Source organism: Phacochoerus africanus, chromosome 15, assembly GCF_016906955.1.
Source record: "Phacochoerus africanus isolate WHEZ1 chromosome 15, ROS_Pafr_v1, whole genome shotgun sequence".
In the NCBI taxonomy this organism is placed as follows: domain Eukaryota; kingdom Metazoa; phylum Chordata; class Mammalia; order Artiodactyla; family Suidae; genus Phacochoerus; species Phacochoerus africanus.
In genome coordinates, this window is record NC_062558.1 from 39,532,054 (window position 1) to 39,552,113 (window position 20,060).

At 40.2% G+C, this 20,060-nt stretch overlaps 1 protein-coding gene across 6 annotated transcripts in view; it reads left to right on the top strand.

The window, feature by feature from the left end:
• The window catches only part of HECTD4 (HECT domain E3 ubiquitin protein ligase 4), a 209,247-nt gene that overhangs the window by 76,677 nt on the left and 112,510 nt on the right, over window positions 1-20,060 (top strand). For all 6 annotated transcript variants that reach the window (XM_047760399.1, XM_047760396.1, XM_047760397.1 and 3 more), the window contains exons 7-9: window positions 861-1,031; window positions 13,513-13,705; window positions 18,606-18,764. In XM_047760399.1, the coding sequence (XP_047616355.1) occupies window positions 861-1,031; window positions 13,513-13,705; window positions 18,606-18,764 (523 nt within the window). The remainder of the gene's footprint in view (window positions 1-860; window positions 1,032-13,512; window positions 13,706-18,605; window positions 18,765-20,060) is intronic.

Here is a 20,060-nt window from a genome sequence, read left to right on the forward strand (position 1 = left end):
TGCTAAGTTAGGATCTTGTGTGTGCCTTCATCTTTTTGCTCCTTTCTCCTTCTCCCTCTGTTCTGCTTTCCCTCTTGTTTTCCTTTGGCCCTCTCTTTTTCTCTTCCTTCCATATTTGTTAATTTTCAAGTTAGACTCTGAATTAGGTGCTGGGAATATAAAGCTATAAGATAAAGTTCCTGTCTTTTAAATATAATGAAGTCTTAAATTTATTTACTAAGGAAATTTTGGAAAGTACTCTCTGACACTTTGTTTTTTGTTTTTGTTTTTGTTTTTGTTTTTTGTCTTTTTGCTATTTATTGGGCCGCTCCCTCGGCATATGGAGGTTCCCTGGCTAGGGGTCTAATTGGAGCTGTAGCCACCGGCCTACGCCAGAGCCACAGCAACGCGGGATCCGAGCCGTGTCTGCAATCTACACCACAGCTCATGGCAACGCCAGATTGTTAACCCACTGAGCAAGCGCAGGGACCGAACCCGCAAACTCATGGTTCCTAGTCGGATTCATTTACCACTGCGCCACGACGGGAACTCCTGACACTTTGTTTTTAATAAAAGTGATAAGACAAAAAAAGTTTGATAAGATACACATGCGGAGCAGAGTCAAAGTAATTTTTTTCCTATGAAATTATAATTTGAACTGGTCTCAAGAATTGCTTAATCTGTTGCAAGGCCTATTTGTATACACTTTTATATTTTTGTCATTAACTTTCATATATTATTCTTAGAGATAAATGTCAGCTTAATTTTGACCAGGAGCCCTATTGAATTCTCTTGGATTTATGGGCATTAATGATGAACTGATAGAATTAGTCAGAATTTACCTGTCACGCTGATGACGTTTTTCTCCCTTTTATGTCTAGGTGTGCCAGATGGTGCCAATGCCAGCCAATCACCTCCCTGTGGGCAGTACTATGAGCACTGTGCACCTTTCTTCAGATGGTACTTACTTCTATTGGATCTGGTCTCCTGCCAGTCTGAATGAGAAAACACCTAAGGGACATTCTGTCTTCATGGACATTTTTGAACTTGTGGTAAGTTTCACTTTCTCATTTTGTGTCTTTGCAGAGACATTTTTACTTGGCTTTCTTTTTATATTGGTTTACAAAGGACCTACGAAGCTTGGAGTACCTGTGCAGTGTATTCACTCTTGTCTCAAAATTGATTTTTCTTTTGGGTTATCTTCGAAGGTTTCTTTGTTTTAGAGTTGTATGACACTAATAAAGCCAAGCTTTTTGAAAATTGATCTAGTGACGGAGTGCAGATAACAATGGCTAATGGGTAGACGTTGTGGTTTTTAAGTAGAAATGCTCATGAACCTATTGGAAAATTTGGAACTAAATTACAATAGCAAGATTGGATTTAGAGATGGATATTGGGAGACTTTGAGAGGAATGACAGTTGAAATGGTGAGAAGGCAGTGATTTATTCATTCATTTACTCATTAGGTATTGCCTAAATATCTGAGAGCCAGGCACGGAGGTATTTGGGTTGTGGGAATATAGTGATGGGCAAGGGGGGCAGGACCCTTGCTCATGTAGCTTGAATTCTGGATGGTAGGTGGGTTGAGTGCTGGTGGTGCTGGAGAGACAAAACATTCACCATAAACAGTAAACAAATAAATGGGCAACATAATTTGAGATAGTGAAGGAAAAGCAGTAGCTTACCAGATGAAGAAGTTGGAGAACAGGGAAGAGAAGAACATTTTAGGCAAAGAGACCTCAATTGCAAAAGCTGTATGGCAGGAGCAATCATGTATGTTTTAGGAAATGACAGTGGGCCAGAGTGGATGAATGCAGAGAGGAGAGCTTGGGGTGAGGAGAGACTGGGAACTGTGGTAGTGCAGATCTGTGCTGTCCATTGTGGCAGCCAGTAGCCACATGTGGCTATTTAAATTTAAATTAATCAGTTAAATACAATTAAACCTTTTTGCTCAGTCACATAGCCATGTTTCAAGTGCTTAGTAGCCACATGTGGCTGGCTAGTGGCTACCATATTGAATGTGAAAGATAGGGACCATTTCTATTATTGAAGAAAGTTGTGTTGGACAACACTGGTCTAGATGGTATTTGGAGAGACTTACAACAGAAAAATTGCCCTAAGCCAGGTCTGTGACAAAACTTTTTTTCATGATGTAATCTATATATTCCTTCTGGGAAGAAATTAGCATTCCTAAAGGAAAAAAAAAGCACTGAAGCAATTTCTAATAATCTTTAATGTGATTAAAATTTGTTCTGGGAAAGCAGCCATCCATCCTTCCAGTCTAGTAACCTTTAACTGTACATTCTTTTCTTTTGCTATCTTAGTTTCTCAGTACTCTCGAGTCATTACCTTAGCCAGAGTGAATCTTTGAATTGATTTGCTAGAGGTTGTACTACTAGAACATGTGTTCATAATTAAATCATCAGAAAAACCTTTTTTTTTTTTTTTTTAATTGTTTTTAAATAGACTTACCAGCTGGTTAAAGGATTTAGGTCTTTGTCCTAAGAATAATAGGAAAACAAAGAATTCCCCTTTGCCTAATATGCTTTTGTTAAATTAAAAAAGAAATGTCTAAGAAAAACCATGTACATGGATTAAAACTTCAGGCAGCACATCCAGGGTCATAATAAAAAGTGAGTCTCAGAGTTCCCGCCGTGGAGCAGCGGAAACGAATCTGACTAGGAACCATGAGGTTGTGGGTTAGATCCCTGGCCTTGCTCAGTGGGTTAAGGATCTGGCATTACTGTGAGCTGTGATATAGGTCGCAGATTCGGCTTGGATCCCACGTTGCTGTGGTGTAGGCCAGCGGCTACATCTCTGATTAGACCCCTAGCCTGGGAACCTCCATACGCCACAAATGCGACCCTCAAAAGACCAAAAAAAAAAAAAGTCAGTCTCTTTCCCCATCCCTGTCGTGTTCCTCCTAGTCAGTCAGTTTAATGGTGTCAGCTCTTCCTTCCTCTGCTAGATACCTTCGTATCTCTAAGTATAAGGCATATATTGCTGTTTCTTGATTTACTAACTCCTTATGTTGTATATGTGTGTGTGTGTTGGTTTTTTGTTTTTTTTGCTGTGAGGATTTGGCTCAATTCATCCCTTTCTTTCCTCTTTCCTCCTCATGTAGTTATTTCATTCATTTTAATCCTTCTTTGGAGGAGGACATCTTTGTAACTTAAGAGTTAAGCCATTATTACTTGTTCCTCAACTCTTAGTAGTATCTCTTGCCCTCTACCTTGAGAAGATGGAGATAGTAGTGTCCCTTCCTGTCCTTCAGTATGGGGAAAGCCAAAACTGAAAGTGTATATTCAGGGGAGTCACAAGGGGAACAGAGATGATTCACCCCTACCCAGCCTTAGAGAGTCTTAAGAGTTGGTGGCATCAGGTAGGGTACAGAACCATTGTTAGATAAGACTGTAGAGTGGATGTTTGTAAAAGGAACTGTCATCCCCCTTCCTGATTCACATATTTGTGCTCAGGTGCTGGGTGCCCCAGGCAAACATCTCAATGTTTATTGTCTGAAAAAACTGAAGACTCTGGGGGGAAAAAAAATGTCCCAATATACTGACATTGTTGTTCCCCTAAGGAAGAGACTTGCTACCCCAGTGAATCACCCACAAGTGATGTCTTCCAGTAAGCAGGCCTCAACTATGTGCATAACATTCCTGACTAATGCTGAATTATTTAAAAAAAAACAAACAAAACAGACACAAAAACCCCCCAGACAAACAAAACCCAAAACTTTGGAGAGAGATGTGTGTGGAGGAGAGAGAGGAATAGATTTTAAAAGTCTGGCACAGGAGTTCCCATCGTGGTGCAGTGGAAACAAATCCGACTAGGAACCCTGAGGTTGTGGGTTTGATCCCTGGCCTTGCTCAGTGGGTTAAGGATCCCGCGTTGCTGTGGCTGTGGCGTAGGCTGGTGGCTGTAGCTCCAATTTGACCCCTAGCCTGGGAACCTCCATATGCCTCGGGTGCGACCCTAAAAAGACAAAAAAATAAAATAAAAATAATAATAATAATAAGTCCAGCACAATTTTTTTTTAATAATGGTTTTAATTTTTTCCATTATAGCTGGTTTACATTGTTCTGTCAATTTTCTAATGTAGAGCAAGGTGACCCGTTATAGCACAATTTTGAAGCCAGGTGATGGGTACATGGGGAACTCATTATACTTTTCATTCTTCTTTTGCATACATTTTAAAATTACCCTAGGAGTTCTCTAGTGGCCTAGTAGGTTAAGGATCCAGTGTTGTCACTGCTGTGACTTGGGTTGCTGCTGTAGCATGGGTTCAACTCCTGGCCTGGGAACTTATGCATGCTGCAGGTGTGGCCAAAAAAAAATTGAAGTCAGAAAGAGAAAGACAAATACCATATGATATCACTTATATCTGGGAATCTAGTATATGGCACAAATGAACCTATCTGTAGAAAAGAAACAAATTCATGGACATGGAGAACAGACTTGTGGTTGCTAACGGGGAAGGGGAATGAGTGGGATCGACTGGAAGTTGGAAGTTGGTAGAAACAAACTATTGCATTTGGAGTAGATAAGCAATGAGATTCTGCTGTACAGCACAGGGAACTATATCCAATCACTTGTGATGGAACATGATGGAGGATAAGGTGAGAAAAAAAGAATTTATGTGTATGTGTAACTAGGTCACTTTGCTGTACAGCAGAAATTGACAGAACATTATAAATGAACTATAATAAAATTTTAAAAAATCATAAATTACTGTAATAAAAAGTTCTTAAAATTTTAACCAGACCATTGAGACCCTCAAGAGAAATTAAGAAATTCTCCAGTTTGGAAATTGAAAGTAAGTTTTCTTGTTGCCTAGCAGATTAAGGATCTGGCATTGTCCCAGGGGCTTGGTTCCCTGCTGTGGCAGGGTTTGATCCCTGGCCCAGGAACTTCTATGTACCATAGCTATGGCAAAAAAAAAAAAAAAAAAAAGAAAGAAAAGAAAACTCAGAAAAACAGCTAATAGAAAGAATTAAATAAAACTTTATAAACACTACTCTGAGATATAAGAAGGCATTGCATTCATAAAACAGAATAGGATGTCATGAAAAAAAGAATTATCAGAATGAGAAGGAGCTCCTGGGAATTAAAACTATGATTGTGAAAATGTTTTAATTAATAAAAGGATTAAAGGTAAGAAGAAATCTCCCCCAGAAAATAGGACAAATTGGTAAAGAACGGTAAATGTGAAAACATAAAAGATGTAGAGGAATAATCCATCTGAAATCTTACTAATAGGAGTTTCAGAAATAGACTGGAAAAGAAGAAGATATGATCAAAGAAATAATAGAAGGAAAATGTCAGACCAAAGGACACTGGTATCCGTATTAAAAGGTATCTGGCGGAGTTCCTGTCATGGCTCAGTGGTTAACGAATCCGACTAGGAACCATGAGGTTGCAGGTTTGATCCCTGGTCTCGCTCAGTGGGTTAAGGATCCAGCGTTGCCATGAGCTGTGGTGTAGGTCGCAGACGTGGCTTGGATCCCACGTTGCTGTGGCTGTGGCAGTGGCGTAGGCCGACAGCAACAGCTCCGATTAGACCCCTAGCCTGGGAACCTCTATATGCCATGGGAGCAGCCCTAGAAAAGACAAAAAGACAAAAAAAATAAATAAATAAATAAAATAAAATAAAATAAAAGGTATCTGGTATAGTGAATAATAAAGGACCACAGTGTGGCACGTTACTTTGAAATTTCATACTACCAGGAAGAAAGGATTCTAAAGCTTCTAGTAGAAAATAAAAAATCATGTACAAATCCTGAGGAATAAGAAAAGCACCAGGCTGTTCAATATCATTATTGGTTATGAAAATGGGGCAGTGCTCTCAAAATTCTGAGGGAGATTGATACTTTTTTGATGACTTACTTCTGGGTTAGTGATTAATCAGTCGTAAAGACAACACAAAGATATGTTTAGACATATAATTGTACAATCAAAAGCCCATCCCTGCTCTGGAGGAAATAGAGCAACTAAAAGCCTCTGCCAGTGGCATGGAATAAAAAACTGGGGAGGAAGGAGCTGCTATAGATTAAAAGAACAACTTTGGGGTCACTTTTGGAGTCTGAATCAAACAAACCAAGTGAAAGAAAACTTTTTTTGTAGACGGTTGGAATTAGAATATGAGTATTAGATGAAACCAAGGTTTTTTTTTTCCTAATTTATTTTTCAATTATGAGAGCATTGTGGTTATACAAGGAAATGTCCATATTTTTGGAGATGTATAGTGAAGTATTCAGAAGTGGAATTGCGTGATGTCTGGGACATGCTTTAAAATGCTTGAGCAGGAGTTCCCGTCGTGGCGCAGTGGTTAACGAATCCGACTAGGAACCATGAGGTTGCGGGTTCGGTCCCTGCCCTTGCTCAGTGGGTTAACGATCCGGCGTTGCTGTGAGCTGTGGTGTAGGTTGCAGACGCGGCTCGGATCCCGCGTTGCTGTGGCTCTGGCGTAGGCCGGTGGCTACAGCTCCGATTCAACCCCTAGCCTGGGAACCTCCATATGCCGCGGGAGCGGCCCAAGAAATAGCAACAACAACAACAACAACAACAACAACAAAATGCTTGAGCAAAAAGAGATGAGTGAGTTAAACAGGTTTGGCCAGTATCTGGATACTAGTTGAATCTGGATGATGGGATATGTGGAGGTTAATTATACTATTCACTATTTTTGCATATGTTTGAGATTTTTCATCATGGAATTTAAAAAATTTTAATCATCCAGTCACTAGTATAGCAGCTTCTAAATTGCTGAATTGGGAAGCTAAACATAGATACCTGTCTGGCTCACTGCCTATGGTACTTCCACAGAAAGGAACACTGTGTAGCCATTAAAAAGCATGGGGCAGATCTGCATAGACTGAAGTAGATTAATTTCCAAGTTGCATTACTGAGTACAAACAGCTAGGTTCGGCACACTGTGTGTAATCATTACCTGCTATGTAATAAAAGCTGCAGTGGAGGGCATCGAGGATTCTTTCTGGAATTGTCCTTGTCTTATGATAACAACTTTCTTCTCTCAATGGATCATTCACCACAGCATACACATACATGAGAGGATAGCCAGTCTTGAAAAATCAAAACTCCCTTGACCCACACTTGCCACCACTCCCCTATCTGTGATTCCCTTTAGCAGAAATATTCTTGAAAGAGTTTATTCTTACTGTTTTATGTTCTTTCCTTCCATTCTCTCTTGAATCTGCTCCAGTCAGTCTTGGTATCCTCACCAGGACGCCAAAACAGGTCTTCCCATGTTCACCAGGGATTTCCACAGTGCAAAATTCAAGGGCAACTCAGTTTTCTTTTCACTTGAACTTTTAGCCATATTTCACATAGTTTCACTCCCCCATTCTTGAAACTGTTTTCACTGGAACTTCGGGACACCCATGGGACTTCTCCTCACTGGTTGTTCCTGCTCAGCCTGTCTTCTCTACCTCTCAACAGTCACATGTGCCAGGACCTGTTCCCAGGACCCCTTCTCTCTACTCTATCTGCTCTTACTCCCTTGTTGATCTCAGCCTGTCTTGTATCTTGCAGCACTCTCTGTACAGATGATGCTCAAATTTGCTCTCAGCCAAAACCTGTCCCTGAAACTCTACATGCGTATTGATGTGGGTGGGTGTTTGTATATGCACAGAATATGAGGCTTTTCCAGTTGGAAATCTGATAATTCCCTCAAGCTAAATATGCCCTCTCCTAAACTCCTGACTTTACCCTACCTACTTCTCTCACAGGCTCTCCTGTTTCAGTCAATGGCATCTGTATCCTTTCAGTGCTGGCCAGAGACCTTTGGTGTCCCTTTCTGTTCCTTGTTTTTTCATTCTCAAATTCCATGTCTAGTCAGCATATGCTGCCTGCTTTACCTTCAAAGTGTCTCCCAAATCTATTAACCTTTTTGTGTGTGCACATGCTAAGAATGTTTAACTAAGAATATTTAACATCTACTTTCTTGGCAGATTTCAAGCATACCATACAGTATTGTTAACTATAGTCACCATGCTGTAGGTATTTTAGATCCCCAGAATTTATTCATCTCTAACTAACCGTTCATACCCTTTGACCATCATCTCCCCATCTCCACCACACCCCAACCTTGGCAACCACCAATGTTTCAATGAGTTCAGCTTTATATTTTCCACATATAAATGAGATCATACAGCATTTGTCTTTCTCTGTGTGACCTATTTCACTTAGCATAGTGCCCTTAAGGTTTATCCATGTTGTCACAGAGGCAGGATTTCCTTCTTATGGCTGAATACTGAAATTCTTTACTTTGCTGATTCATGGAAAATTTTGGTTTCTAAGTAGTATAAATATTTGTCATATAAATGTGGCTAGTGATTATTGTTGGAAAGAATTATGTTTGCTGTGAATTATGATTTTACCCAGTTACTTGGTAGTATTAGTAAGTTTCTCTCTAAATTTAGTGATGTTATATTGTTTTTAAAAACATTGTTTTTTTAAAAAAAGATATTCACATAGTTACAAAATTTGAATGGTACAAAAGTCTCTCATCTACCCTGCCTCCAAGCCCAGTTTCCATCTCCAGAAGCAAGTAATGTTAAGATTATCTTCTGTATCTTTCTGGAGATAATGTGAGCACGTACAAACAAATGTACATGCATGTTTTTGTTTTTCCGTTCTTACACAAGTGGTGATTTGTTATTTACATTCTTCCGCACCTTGCTCAGTGGAGTGATGAGAAGGTTGAGTGATGGAAAGTAAAGTTGGAGATGTAACCAGGGCCACTTCTTCTAGAGCCCTGCAAGGTATTTGGATTTTATCTCAGGTGATGTGGGAGGCTCTTGAAGAGTTTTGAGCAGGATCTGGTCTTAAAAGTTCATTGTAGTTTTGGGGTCAAGAATAGACTAAAGCAAGATTTAAAGATTAGGAGTTCCTGTTGTGGTTCAACAGGTTAAAAAGCCAACATAGTATCCATGAGGATGTGCATTTGAACCCTGACCTTGTTCAGTGGGTTAAGGATTTGATATTGCTGCAAGCTGCAGCATAGGTTGCAGATGTGACCTGGATCTGGTGTGGCTGTGTATGTGGCTGTGGTGTAGGCTGGCGGCTAGCCTCTGATTCCCTAGCCTGGGAATTTCCATATGCGGCAGATGTGGCCCTGAGGGGGAAAAAAAAAAAAGAAGAAGATTCTTTAGGGGACTAAACAACTCTGGAAGGGACTATATATTTAATAATCAGAAAAAAATATTAAATACATATTTTTGAAAGCTTGAACACCACCAGTGTTCTTCTATTGTGTCATTTTTCATAAAAAATCTGCTGAGTTTGATCTACAAACTGGGCCTCTTGGTACCTAGGATTGAAGGATTACCTAAGCTGAATAGATAATCAGAGTAGAATCCAACTAGCTATGCTTGCCTTTCAAAATGATTTTATTAACTCAGAATGGAATTAGATAACTAATCATATAACTAATTATCATTATATAAGGTAGGCTATAGAAATATAGTCTTGGAGTTCCCGTCATGGCTCAGTGGAAACGAATCTGTCTAGCATCCCTGAGGACACAGGTTCGATTCCTGGCCTTGCTCAGTGGGTTAAGGATCTGGTGTTGCCATGAACTGTGGTGTAGGTTGCAGATGTGGCTCAGATCTGGTGTTGCTATGGCTGTGGCGTAGGCTGGTGACAACCCGGATTTGACCCCTAGCCTGGGAACTTCCATATGCCACGGGTGCAGCCCTAAAAAGACAAAATATGTGTGTGTGTGTATGTGTAGTCTTAAACTGTATTTCATTCTTAAACTATTACTAATATAAAACAACCTCTAACATTTGGATGATAGAATTTCTCTGACTTTTGGGAAATCTGCTGCTGCTCAACAAACCACCCCACAACTAAGTGACTTCAAGCAACAAGGAATGATATGTTAACTAGGCTCAGCTGTGTGGTTCTTCTCCACCTTGTAAAGCTGAGGCCACGCTCACAGCTTCACTCAGCTTAGAGCTTGACTGGGCCTGTAACATTGAAGATGGCCTCTTTCCTTCCAGAGTCTTTCTCCACTTGATGTCAGTAATCTCAGTGGAGTCTCTTGACAGCATAGAGACTGGATTTCAGATGGGAGCTTTTCAGGAGGACAGGTGCCTATCAAGTCTCTTGCTTTCTAATGGCCAAGCCCAGAGTCTTTGTGGGAGGGGACTAAACAAGGGCATGAATACGGACACATTCACCCGGGCCACTGATGTGACCGTCTACCACTTGGAGTCAGTCGCAGGCCTTTTGAAGCTCTAAGACGGTTAGGATTCTGGCCTTTAAGACTATAGAGTAGCTGAGACATGGAACCTTTCTGTCTGATTTGGTTACTTCTACACAGGTCACATTCCTGCTTGAGAATCTCCCATGACTCTTTTTTACTTCTTCATGTCACACATTCTGTATCTTTACATCTGTTTTGTTCTGAGAGTTCTTCCTCCCCTTATGTACTTTCTATAACTGCTTTTCTTTAGATAGATTCAGTGACAGTTTTACTGCTATTTTGACCTCTTTATGTCTCTTCGTAAACGTACGGTCAGTATAGTAATGGACATACTAGGTCCTTCTCCCCCTTCACCCGACGGATCTATTACTTCCTTTAAATTATGATCCAGTTGAGTGAGATGCCATTCATTCATCCAGTACCTTATCTGGGCAGCAGGGTAATGAGCCTTTGTTTTTAAGGTGCTTACATCAGAGTGTGGGGAGTTAGACAATGAGAAAGTAAACCACAGGAACAAAATAATTTCGGCTAGTGGTAAATGCTGGGGAGAACAAAACAAGTTAATGCGATAGAGAGTGGGAGAGGGGTGCAGGAGGGGAGCCACTATAGCTTGGCTGGCAGATAGGGCCATTGCGATAAAGGATATTTAAGCTGGGACGTGAATGATGAGAAGCAGCCATTCCTGTTTGCTTGGGCCTAAGGTTTTTTGGGACCTGAGTGCTAAAACCAGGACAGTCTCAGGCAAACCAGAGCAGAGGGAACAAAATCAGAGGGCAAAGTCAGAGCAAGAGGGAACAGCAAGTACAGGCCTGGCATTAGTAGGAAGCTAGGCATTTTGGAGGAGTGACAGAAGATAATGTGGCTTTTTGAAAGTGACAAAAGTGTGTGAAAGGGGGAGCAGAGGCAGGCGATGTGAGGAGATCAGTGGATGTTGGACCCCATGGGTCTTAACAGTAGGTTGGATTTTATTATAAATGTGTCGGGAAGCTGCTGCAAGTTTTCAAACAGGGAAGGCTATGGTTTAATTTACGTTTGTAAGTAAATCACTGGCTGATGTACAGAGTCAAGCATGTGGGGGTCAAAGTGGAAATGGGGAAACCAGTTGAGAGGCTGATTTGGTTATCAGGCTCGAGGTGGTGACTTGGGCCAGGGAGGGAGCCAGAAGGAAGCTTCTTGTCAATATTAACACTGTGCCACTGCTTACTCTCCCAGGTTCTTCCCTTCCTTTCTAAACCAGCAATAGCTCTTTCTTTTTCTTTCTTTGCTTGTTAGGGCCACTCCTGTGGCATATGGAGGTTCCCACGCTAGGGGTCGAATCAGAGCTACAGCTGCCGGCCACAGCCACAGCAACACCAGATCAAGCCATGTCTGCGACCTACCCCACAGCTCACAGCAATGCCAGATCCTTAACCCACTGAGCGAGGCCAGGGATAGAACCTGCAACCTCATGGTTCTTAGTCAGATTCGTTAACCACTGAGCCACGATGGGAACTGCACTAGCAGTAACTTTTTCATCCCAGAGAGCTTCTTTGCTAAATATAGAGGTTCCGAGATTGACTCCTTGGGCACCAAATCCCAGTCCACCTTGCTTCTCACAGGTGCTTTATCAGATTTTCAGTATTTTCAAAGTACTTGAACATGGTATATAGTTTTAGTTTGTTTATTTGTTTTTAAATATCCATTGTTTTCTATTAGGGCTAGACTGAATAATGCTTTTGAATGCCAAGTGATTGATTTTTATCTGGATGCCTTTGAAGGGTCATGTTTAGAGTTGTGCAACATAAAAAGAGCTATACTTGCTGAAGGTTAATCAAGCTGGAAGGTGGGGTAAAATGATGTGGTAAGATGTGGAGGTGTTAAATTTTAGGAGACAGTAGGCTATTCTAGTCGAAAAGCTGGGGAGTGGGAGGCAGTTAGAAAAGTGGGACTAGATTTCAGTAGCAAGGATGGGTCTGTGGGAGTCGCCACGGAGAGGTGGGATTGGATTTGGGTCAGGGCAACAATTTGTTTATTCAGCAAGGCCTTAAGTGTTTACTGTGTGCCTGCTAAGTGCTAGAAATGTTGTGGTGAATAAGGCAGGCAGCACCCCTGCTCTTAGGAAGCCAGCATTCAATTGGGGGCAGCGGGTAGAAGGGCAAGCAATTAGTGCATTAATGAGTAAAGTAATTCACTTTGCCCTCTTGTTCTCTCATCTCTATTCCTGCCCACGTTCACTGGTGGCACCTATTTCTGAGACTCCAGCCAGATCTGGGAGAAGGCAGTGGGTAAAGGGACTGGATGAGATGCATGAGATGTATTTGACAGTGAATGAAAGTGAAGAGGGATGCTTTGCAATGGGCCGCCAAGGTTGTGTTTAAGATCTCAGAGACCTGGGCATATTTGAAACCGAGGAGAGGGAAATCAGAGAGGGAGACCTGGAGGAGGAAGGGGCAGATGGGAGATAATTAAGGGGGCAGTCAGGAGGCAGAAGCGCTTTATCCTTAAATAACATGAGGTGAAGTGTTTCTTCCCCTGAATTCAGAGGAAAAGAATAAATGAGGGTGGATACAAAGATTCTTGAGTTGGAAGAGAGATGAGTGGGAGCAGCTTATAGTACTTGGTCTGGATCTCTTTACCAATGAAGAAAGCCAGGTGGTCTGCTTGAAGTCAAACTCAAAATTGGGGAAGGAATTTTGGAATCACCACTCCAGAGATTTTGTCGGGGAATAGTCAAATGATGAAGGAAGATCTGCCAAGTACTGGCAAGGATCCAGTTGAGGCTATCCTGTATTTTTAGCAGACAAAGTCTGCCTTTCTCCAGGATTGCTCTGCCAATACCCATGCAGCTGGGGCTAATGTTAACTGCTGTTAATATAGAGTTTGGATTTTAGCCACTAATTATATTTCAGGGAGACATTATCCTCATAGTTGTACTTAAAAGTAAATCAAAAAACTGATTGATTTGTTTTCCTCTCATCTTATTACTTGTACCTGTCAGAAGCTTGTAATTAGTGAGAGCTGCTTGTGGAATTCAATATAAGGAATTTTAATCAACAACCTTTCATAGAATCTATTAAACTTGGCTCATTACTTTAAAAATCTGGGCTATTGAAAAATGAAAGCTCTCAAACTTCTCATAGCTTTCCTTTTGTTCTCGGTTTCTGTAGAGTAGTTAAGTTTTGAGGTATACACCTACTTAGGTATAATTTTGGGAAATGTTTTTGAGTAACCAGATGGCAACAATACACTTCTCAAGCAGAAATTGGCTAACTAAATGGAAACAGATATCATTTAAGGACCTCTTTTTCTTTGAATATTAGGTCGAAAATGGTGTATTTGTAGCCAACCCACTGCAGGAACGCACAATTCTAATGAGAAAAGAGGGTGAGTCTGCAAAAAGCATTAATGAGATGCTTCTGAGCAGACTGTCACGCTACCGAGCCTCGCCATCCGCCACACTGGCTGCTCTTACTGGCTCCACCATCTCCAACACCCTGAAAGAGGATCAAGCAGGTAGGCTGCCCTTGGCTTATCATATGTTTACCTTGTATAGAAAGCTCCATTCAGCTCTCTATATTTTTTAAGACTTTGTTATTATTCTGCTTTTTAGGGCCTCACCTGTGGCATATGGAAGTTCCCAGGCTAAGGGGTGAATCAGAGCTGCAGCTGCTGGCCTACACCCCAGCCACAGCAACACCAGATCATTAACCCTCTGAGCAAGGCCAGGGATCGAACCCGAATCCTCCAGGATACTTGTCAGGCTCGTTATTGCTGAGCTACAACAGGAACTTCCAAAGACTATTTTATTAAGAGCAGTTTTAGGTTCACAGCAAAACTAAGAGGGAGGTATGTATTTCCTGTATACCTCCTGCCCCCATACATGCTTAGGCTCCCTTATTATCAGCAGCCCCCACCAGAGTGGTGCATTTGTTAGAGTTGATGAGCTCATCTTGACACTTCATAATCACCCAGAGTGCATAGTTTACCTTAGGATTCACTCTTAGTATTGTACGTTCTATGGGTTTGGGCAAATGTATAATGACCTGTGTTCATCATTGTAGCATCATTCAGAGTAGTTTTATTACCTTAAAAATCCTCTGTGTTCTATCCATTCACCTCTCCCCACCCCCCAGACACTGGCCACCACTGATCTTTTTATTATGGTCATAGTTCTGCCTTTTCCAGAGTATCACATAATTCAATTTATGCAGTATGTAGCTTTTTCATATTCACGTCTTTCATTGAGTAACATACCTTTAAGATTCCCGGAGTTCCCGTGGTGGCTCAGTGGTTAATGAATCCGACTAGGAACCATGAGGTTGTGGGTTCGATCCCTGGCCTTGCTCAGTGGGTTAAGGATCTGGCGTTGACGTGAGCTGTGGTGTAGGTTGCAGACGTGGCTTGGATCCTGTGTTGCTGTGACTCTGTTATAGGCCGGTGGCTACAGCTCTGATTCGACTCCTAGCCTGGGAACCTCCATATGCCAAGGGAAGCAGCCTTAGAAAAGGCAAAAAGAAAAAAAAAAAAAGGTTCCTCCCTCCATGTCTTTTCATAGCTTGATACGTTGAGTTTGTAATTAGTGCATGCTGCCTCTGGAATTCAGGCAGTACTTTTTATTGAGCATTTAACAGTGTGCACTTTGCTTTATATAGTTCACCTTTTTCTGTCCTTCCAGTCATTGTCCATTTTTTAAAAACTGCAAGCTAATACCGTTGGCTGTGGACATGAATTAGCAAGAATCTGTAATTATTCAAAACAGCTCTGTCTTTAACTGTAAACAAATTATCATTATTGATGGTATGAATTGATTTCTTGTTATTTTAACTTCATGAATGTAAAAAGCTCATTTAGCATCATCTTCACTAAATACAATTAAAAAATTTTTTTTTATTCAAGTATAATTGACTTTCAGTGTTGTATTAGTTTTAGGTGTACAGGAAAGTGAATCAGTTACAACTATACATATATCCACTCCTTTTCGCCTTATAGGTTATTATAGAATATCGAGTAGATTTTCCTGTGCTATACCATGGGTCCTTGTTAGTTATCAATTTTCTATATTAAATATAATCTTGACCAAGCAAGTTATAGGCAAACCTTCCACAACAGAGATGGCTTCTTCTGAAATTTGGCATTTAATGTTTGTACTTTAATATTTTAAATGTATATACATTTACAGAGTTTGAAAGTGAAAGCAATATGAAAAGTTTATGCAGGGAGTTCCCATTGTGGCTCAGTGGGTTATGAACTCGACTAGTATCCATGAGGTTGCAGGTTCAGTCCCTGGCCTTGCTCAGTAGGTTAAGAATCTGGCATTGCCGTGAGCTGTGGTGTAGGTTGCAGATGCCGCTCGGATCCCTCGTTGCTGTGGTTGTGGCATAGGCAGCAGCTGTAGCTCTGATTCAGCTTCTAGCCTGGGAACCTCCATATGCCATGGGTGCAGCCCTAGAAAAGACAAAAAGACAAAAAAAAAAGTGTCCAGTGTTGCTCATGAGCTATGGTATGGGTTGCAGACATGGCTTGGATCCCATATTGCTGGGCTGTGGCATAGGCTGGCAGCAGCAGCTCCGATTCAGCCCCTACCCTGGGAACGTCCATATGAGGCAGATACAGTTCTTAAAAGCAGAAAAAAAAAGTATATGCAGAGAAATCTTACTCTCACTTGCTGGTGTATTCTATATTTTGCCCTCCACCCTGCCCCCTATAGTTAACTCTATTTATAAGTTTTTTGTTTATCCTTGCAGAGTTTCTTTATAAGAGAAATTAAATTAATTTAGAAAGATAAATCTATGTATTTTCATTGTCCTTCATTTCCCAATAAAAGGTAACCTTCTAAACACACTGTTCTGTACTTTTAAAGTAAGAGTTCTTAACTGGGATAAGCCTTTCAGGGCCTCATAAACATGCTCCCCCAAAGTTTTAAATAACATCTCACATATATCATAATTTTCATCAGATCTTCAAGGTCATTTATGACACCCCTCCCAAATCAAGAATGATGATTGTTCTTTTTTTTTGGCTGCCCACGGCCTGTGGAAATTCCTGTGTCAGGGATAGAACCTGCGACACAGCAGCAGCCTGAGCCACAGCAATGACAATGCAGGACCCTAACCACTGAGCCACCAGGGAACTCCTAAGAGCCATTCTTCTTCTTTTCCTTTTTTTTCCTTTTTAGGGCCACAGTTGAGGCATAGTTAAGTTCCCAAATTGGAGCTACAGCTGTGCTGGGCTGTGCCACAGCAACGAGGGATCTGAGCTGAATCTGTGACCTATACCACAGCTCATGCAATGCCAGATCCTTAACCCACTGAGTGAAGCCAGTGATCTAACCCGCATCTTCATGGATCCTAGTCAGATTCGTTTACCCTGAGCCATGACGGGGACTCCCTAGAGCTATTATTCTGGAAGAGTTTTCGTATTAGATACCAACTACATGAATTTTTAACAAAGCATGACCTATGGTGAAAGATGAGGCTAGAAAAATATGCCATGTATTAAAAAATATATCTGAATTAGTATGTTTAATAAATTTAATTTTATGCTTTAATCCTTTTATATATTGAAGTGTTAGGAAGAGAAAGTATTTGTGATTAATTCACTGTGAGACTGTCAAATTTTACATACTTATTAGTTATCCTTAGGATTTAAGGATACTGTTTTACTTGTACCAGTGTCTGTTGTATCAAATGTAAGTGGGGTATTTTTTCATAGTTGTTATAACTTGGGTATATGAATAATTTGAGTTATAGGAAACACTTAGTAGAGGACATGTCCTGTTTACCTAAATAAACATTTTCCCGACAAGCTGAAGGCTTGATCTGGGTTTGTTCCTTGGTAGGAGAAAAGTGAGTCCTCCTGCTCAAGAAAAATACTAAAGGAACGTTTGTTGCATAGGAAAACTTGGGTGAAATAAAAAGGAGGACTCAGAAGGCAAGTGTATATTTAGAATCCTGTGAAAACTGATATCTGTATTCTAAACAGAGGATCTTGCTCATTGTACTTTGATGCACATCCTCTGTGTATTCATTTAATGTGAGGTTGCTGCATAAAAATTCACCAGTTATAGGCTAAGTGAACTCTTAATAATTTAACATACAAAGGGTCTAGGATGTACTAATACCCATTACCATGTTAATAAGAATATGCCTATTAAAAACATCTTGGCGAAAAGATTACGCTCATAAAGTTGCTAATTTTCCAATCATTGCTCCTTTTGGGTTTCTTATCTATAAACATTTATGCTACTGAATTTATGTCCTAAATGAAGAATATACTTGTTGAGGCTTGGAGTTTTAAAAAATAGAGCTTTTGGAGTTCCTGTCGTGGTGCAGTGGTTAACGAATCCGACTAGGAACCATGAGGTTGTGGGTTCAATCCCTGCCCTTGCTCAGTGGGCTAACGATCCGGCGTTGCTGTGAGCTGTGGTGTAGGTCGCAGACGCGGCTTGGATCCCGAGTTGCTGTGGCTCTGGCGTAGGCTGGCAGCTATAGCTCCAATCAGACCCCTAGCCTGGGAACCTCCACATGCCTCAAGAGGGGCCCAGGAAATGGCAACAAGACCAAAAAAAAAAAAAAAAAATTAAAGCTTTTAAGAAGCACAGGCATTCATAGCAAATAACAGATTAGGTTTCACTTGTCTCATTTTTCTAATCTAAACCATCGAATCTAAAGATGCTTTTATGTCTGTGGAGGCTGTTATATTTTACACCCTGACAGCTTCCTAGGTAAAACACTCTGATGGTAGTGATCACTACACTAATATACAGAAAATCCTTAAATTCACCTTGTGTGAATTTAGATCTGCCAGTGAGTAAGGGAAATTAAAGTAGTACATTTTTATACCTCTTGGTTAGAAACAGTGATTATTTTCTTCATGATAGTTTGTCACTGACACTAAGAAAAAATACATCATTGGTTATAAATCCTGTAGGCATAAACGTTTTGTGATAGATATTGTGAAAGCTTTTATTAACTAGTTGTAGGTTGAAATTTCTGGCTGTTTTCATGTTCAAAGCTATTGATAATGAATGTAATATCACAAACCTGTTAAGAATTTGTTCTACATAAAATAAAAGATCTCTACTGGAGCACAGTTTCCTAGGGGGAAACACAAACAGTAGGATTCTTCTTTTATTTTGAGATTTAGTCCATTCATTCTTTTGAAATATTTTTTAGAGATGTAAGGGCATGTTGAATACCAGAAACATCTTTGCGAAATGTTTGGATGATGTAACCAGGAGACTTAGGGCCAGGCTATGGAGCCAGATCATTATTTTTCCCTTAGCTTATTACTTGTTCATTTTCTGAATTCAAGTATATCCTTGTTAGAATTTGGGACCTCTTCCTTATACTCTAATTTGGTTTGGTAATTAACTTGTGTATCAGCTACTCACCATCTTTTTTCCTTTTACCAGCAAATACTAGTTGTGGGCTTCCTCTAAAAATGCTTCGGAAGACACCCATTTATACCTGTGGTACATACTTGGTGATGCTGGTCCCACCTCCAGGGGGATCAGGCAGCTCTGCTACCCGATCTCTCTTTGGTGGAACAAGTGGTTTGTCATCTTTAAAAAGTAAGTAAACTTTATTTGTGGCTCTTTTCCCATTTTGTCTCCAACTTTGAAGTTTAAAGTTTTTCCTAAATAGTGATTACAGGAGTTCCTGCTGTGGCTCAGCAGAAACAAACCCGACTAGTTGACTAGTATCCATGAGGATGAGGGTTCGATTCCTGACCTCGCTCAATGGGTTAAGGATACAGCGTTGCCATGAGCTGTAGTATAGGTCACAGACACAGCTTGGATCTGGCATTACTGTGACTGTGGTGTAGGCTGGCAGCTATAGCTCCAATTAGACCCCCAGCCTGGGAACTTCCATACGCCACAGGAGCGGCCCTGAAAAAATTAAAAATAAATAAATAGTGATTACACTTACTGTGCTAAACAGTTGTTTGCAATAGCTCTTTGATAACAGCAAAAAACCTTATCACTATAGATAAATAGGCTAGGAGGAATTAAAAATAGAATTCTCGTAGATGATATAATAGTACACTTCTGAAAACTATTGTTCTATAAAATTACTGGAAATAATAATGAGGTCAGGAAGATTTTAGGAAATAAAATTATCTGTTGGGATATTTACTGATGACACAGCAAGAACTCTATCCACTGGAGAGCTATTAAAGTAAGTCTATGAAATCCCTCCATTTTAAGACACATCTGTGAAGTGTTAAACAGAATATGTATATAATACAAACTAATATATGCAAAAATTATTAATGTCCAGTGTACATATATTTTTATAATAGAAGGCACTCTATAGTAATTAAGGCAGTGTGATTTTGGCTTCAGAGTGGACAAATGAATAAAATATAGAATCAAAAAATACTCCTTTTACATTGCCTTTTTCTCTCTTAGGGAAATCATTTAACTCCTCTGAACCTCATTTTTTGAACTTGTAAAAAATAAATGGCTAATAGTGTCTCACACTGTTGTTTGGTGCTCATATGCAATAAAGTATCTTAGAGTATTTATAAAAACAAACAACAAAAACAATTCACATATTCCTTTTATATATGGTAACACTTTTTTAATATTCTTTTTTTCCTTGAAATTTGTTTAGGCACATAAAAGTGAAATGTTTTATAGTCAGTTTACTTGTGTTCATTTCCCAATATTTTATGTTTTACCCTCTTAAAATATTTGCTTACAGTAATTCTGTTAAAGGATTATACTTCACATTTAGATTTTATTTGTTGTTGTTGTTTTTTTTTGTTGTTTTTTTGTTTTTTTTCCCGTTATTTTAGTGCTGCACTTGCAGCACATGGAGATTCCCAGCCTAGGGGTCTAATTGGAGGTGTAGGTGCCGGCCTA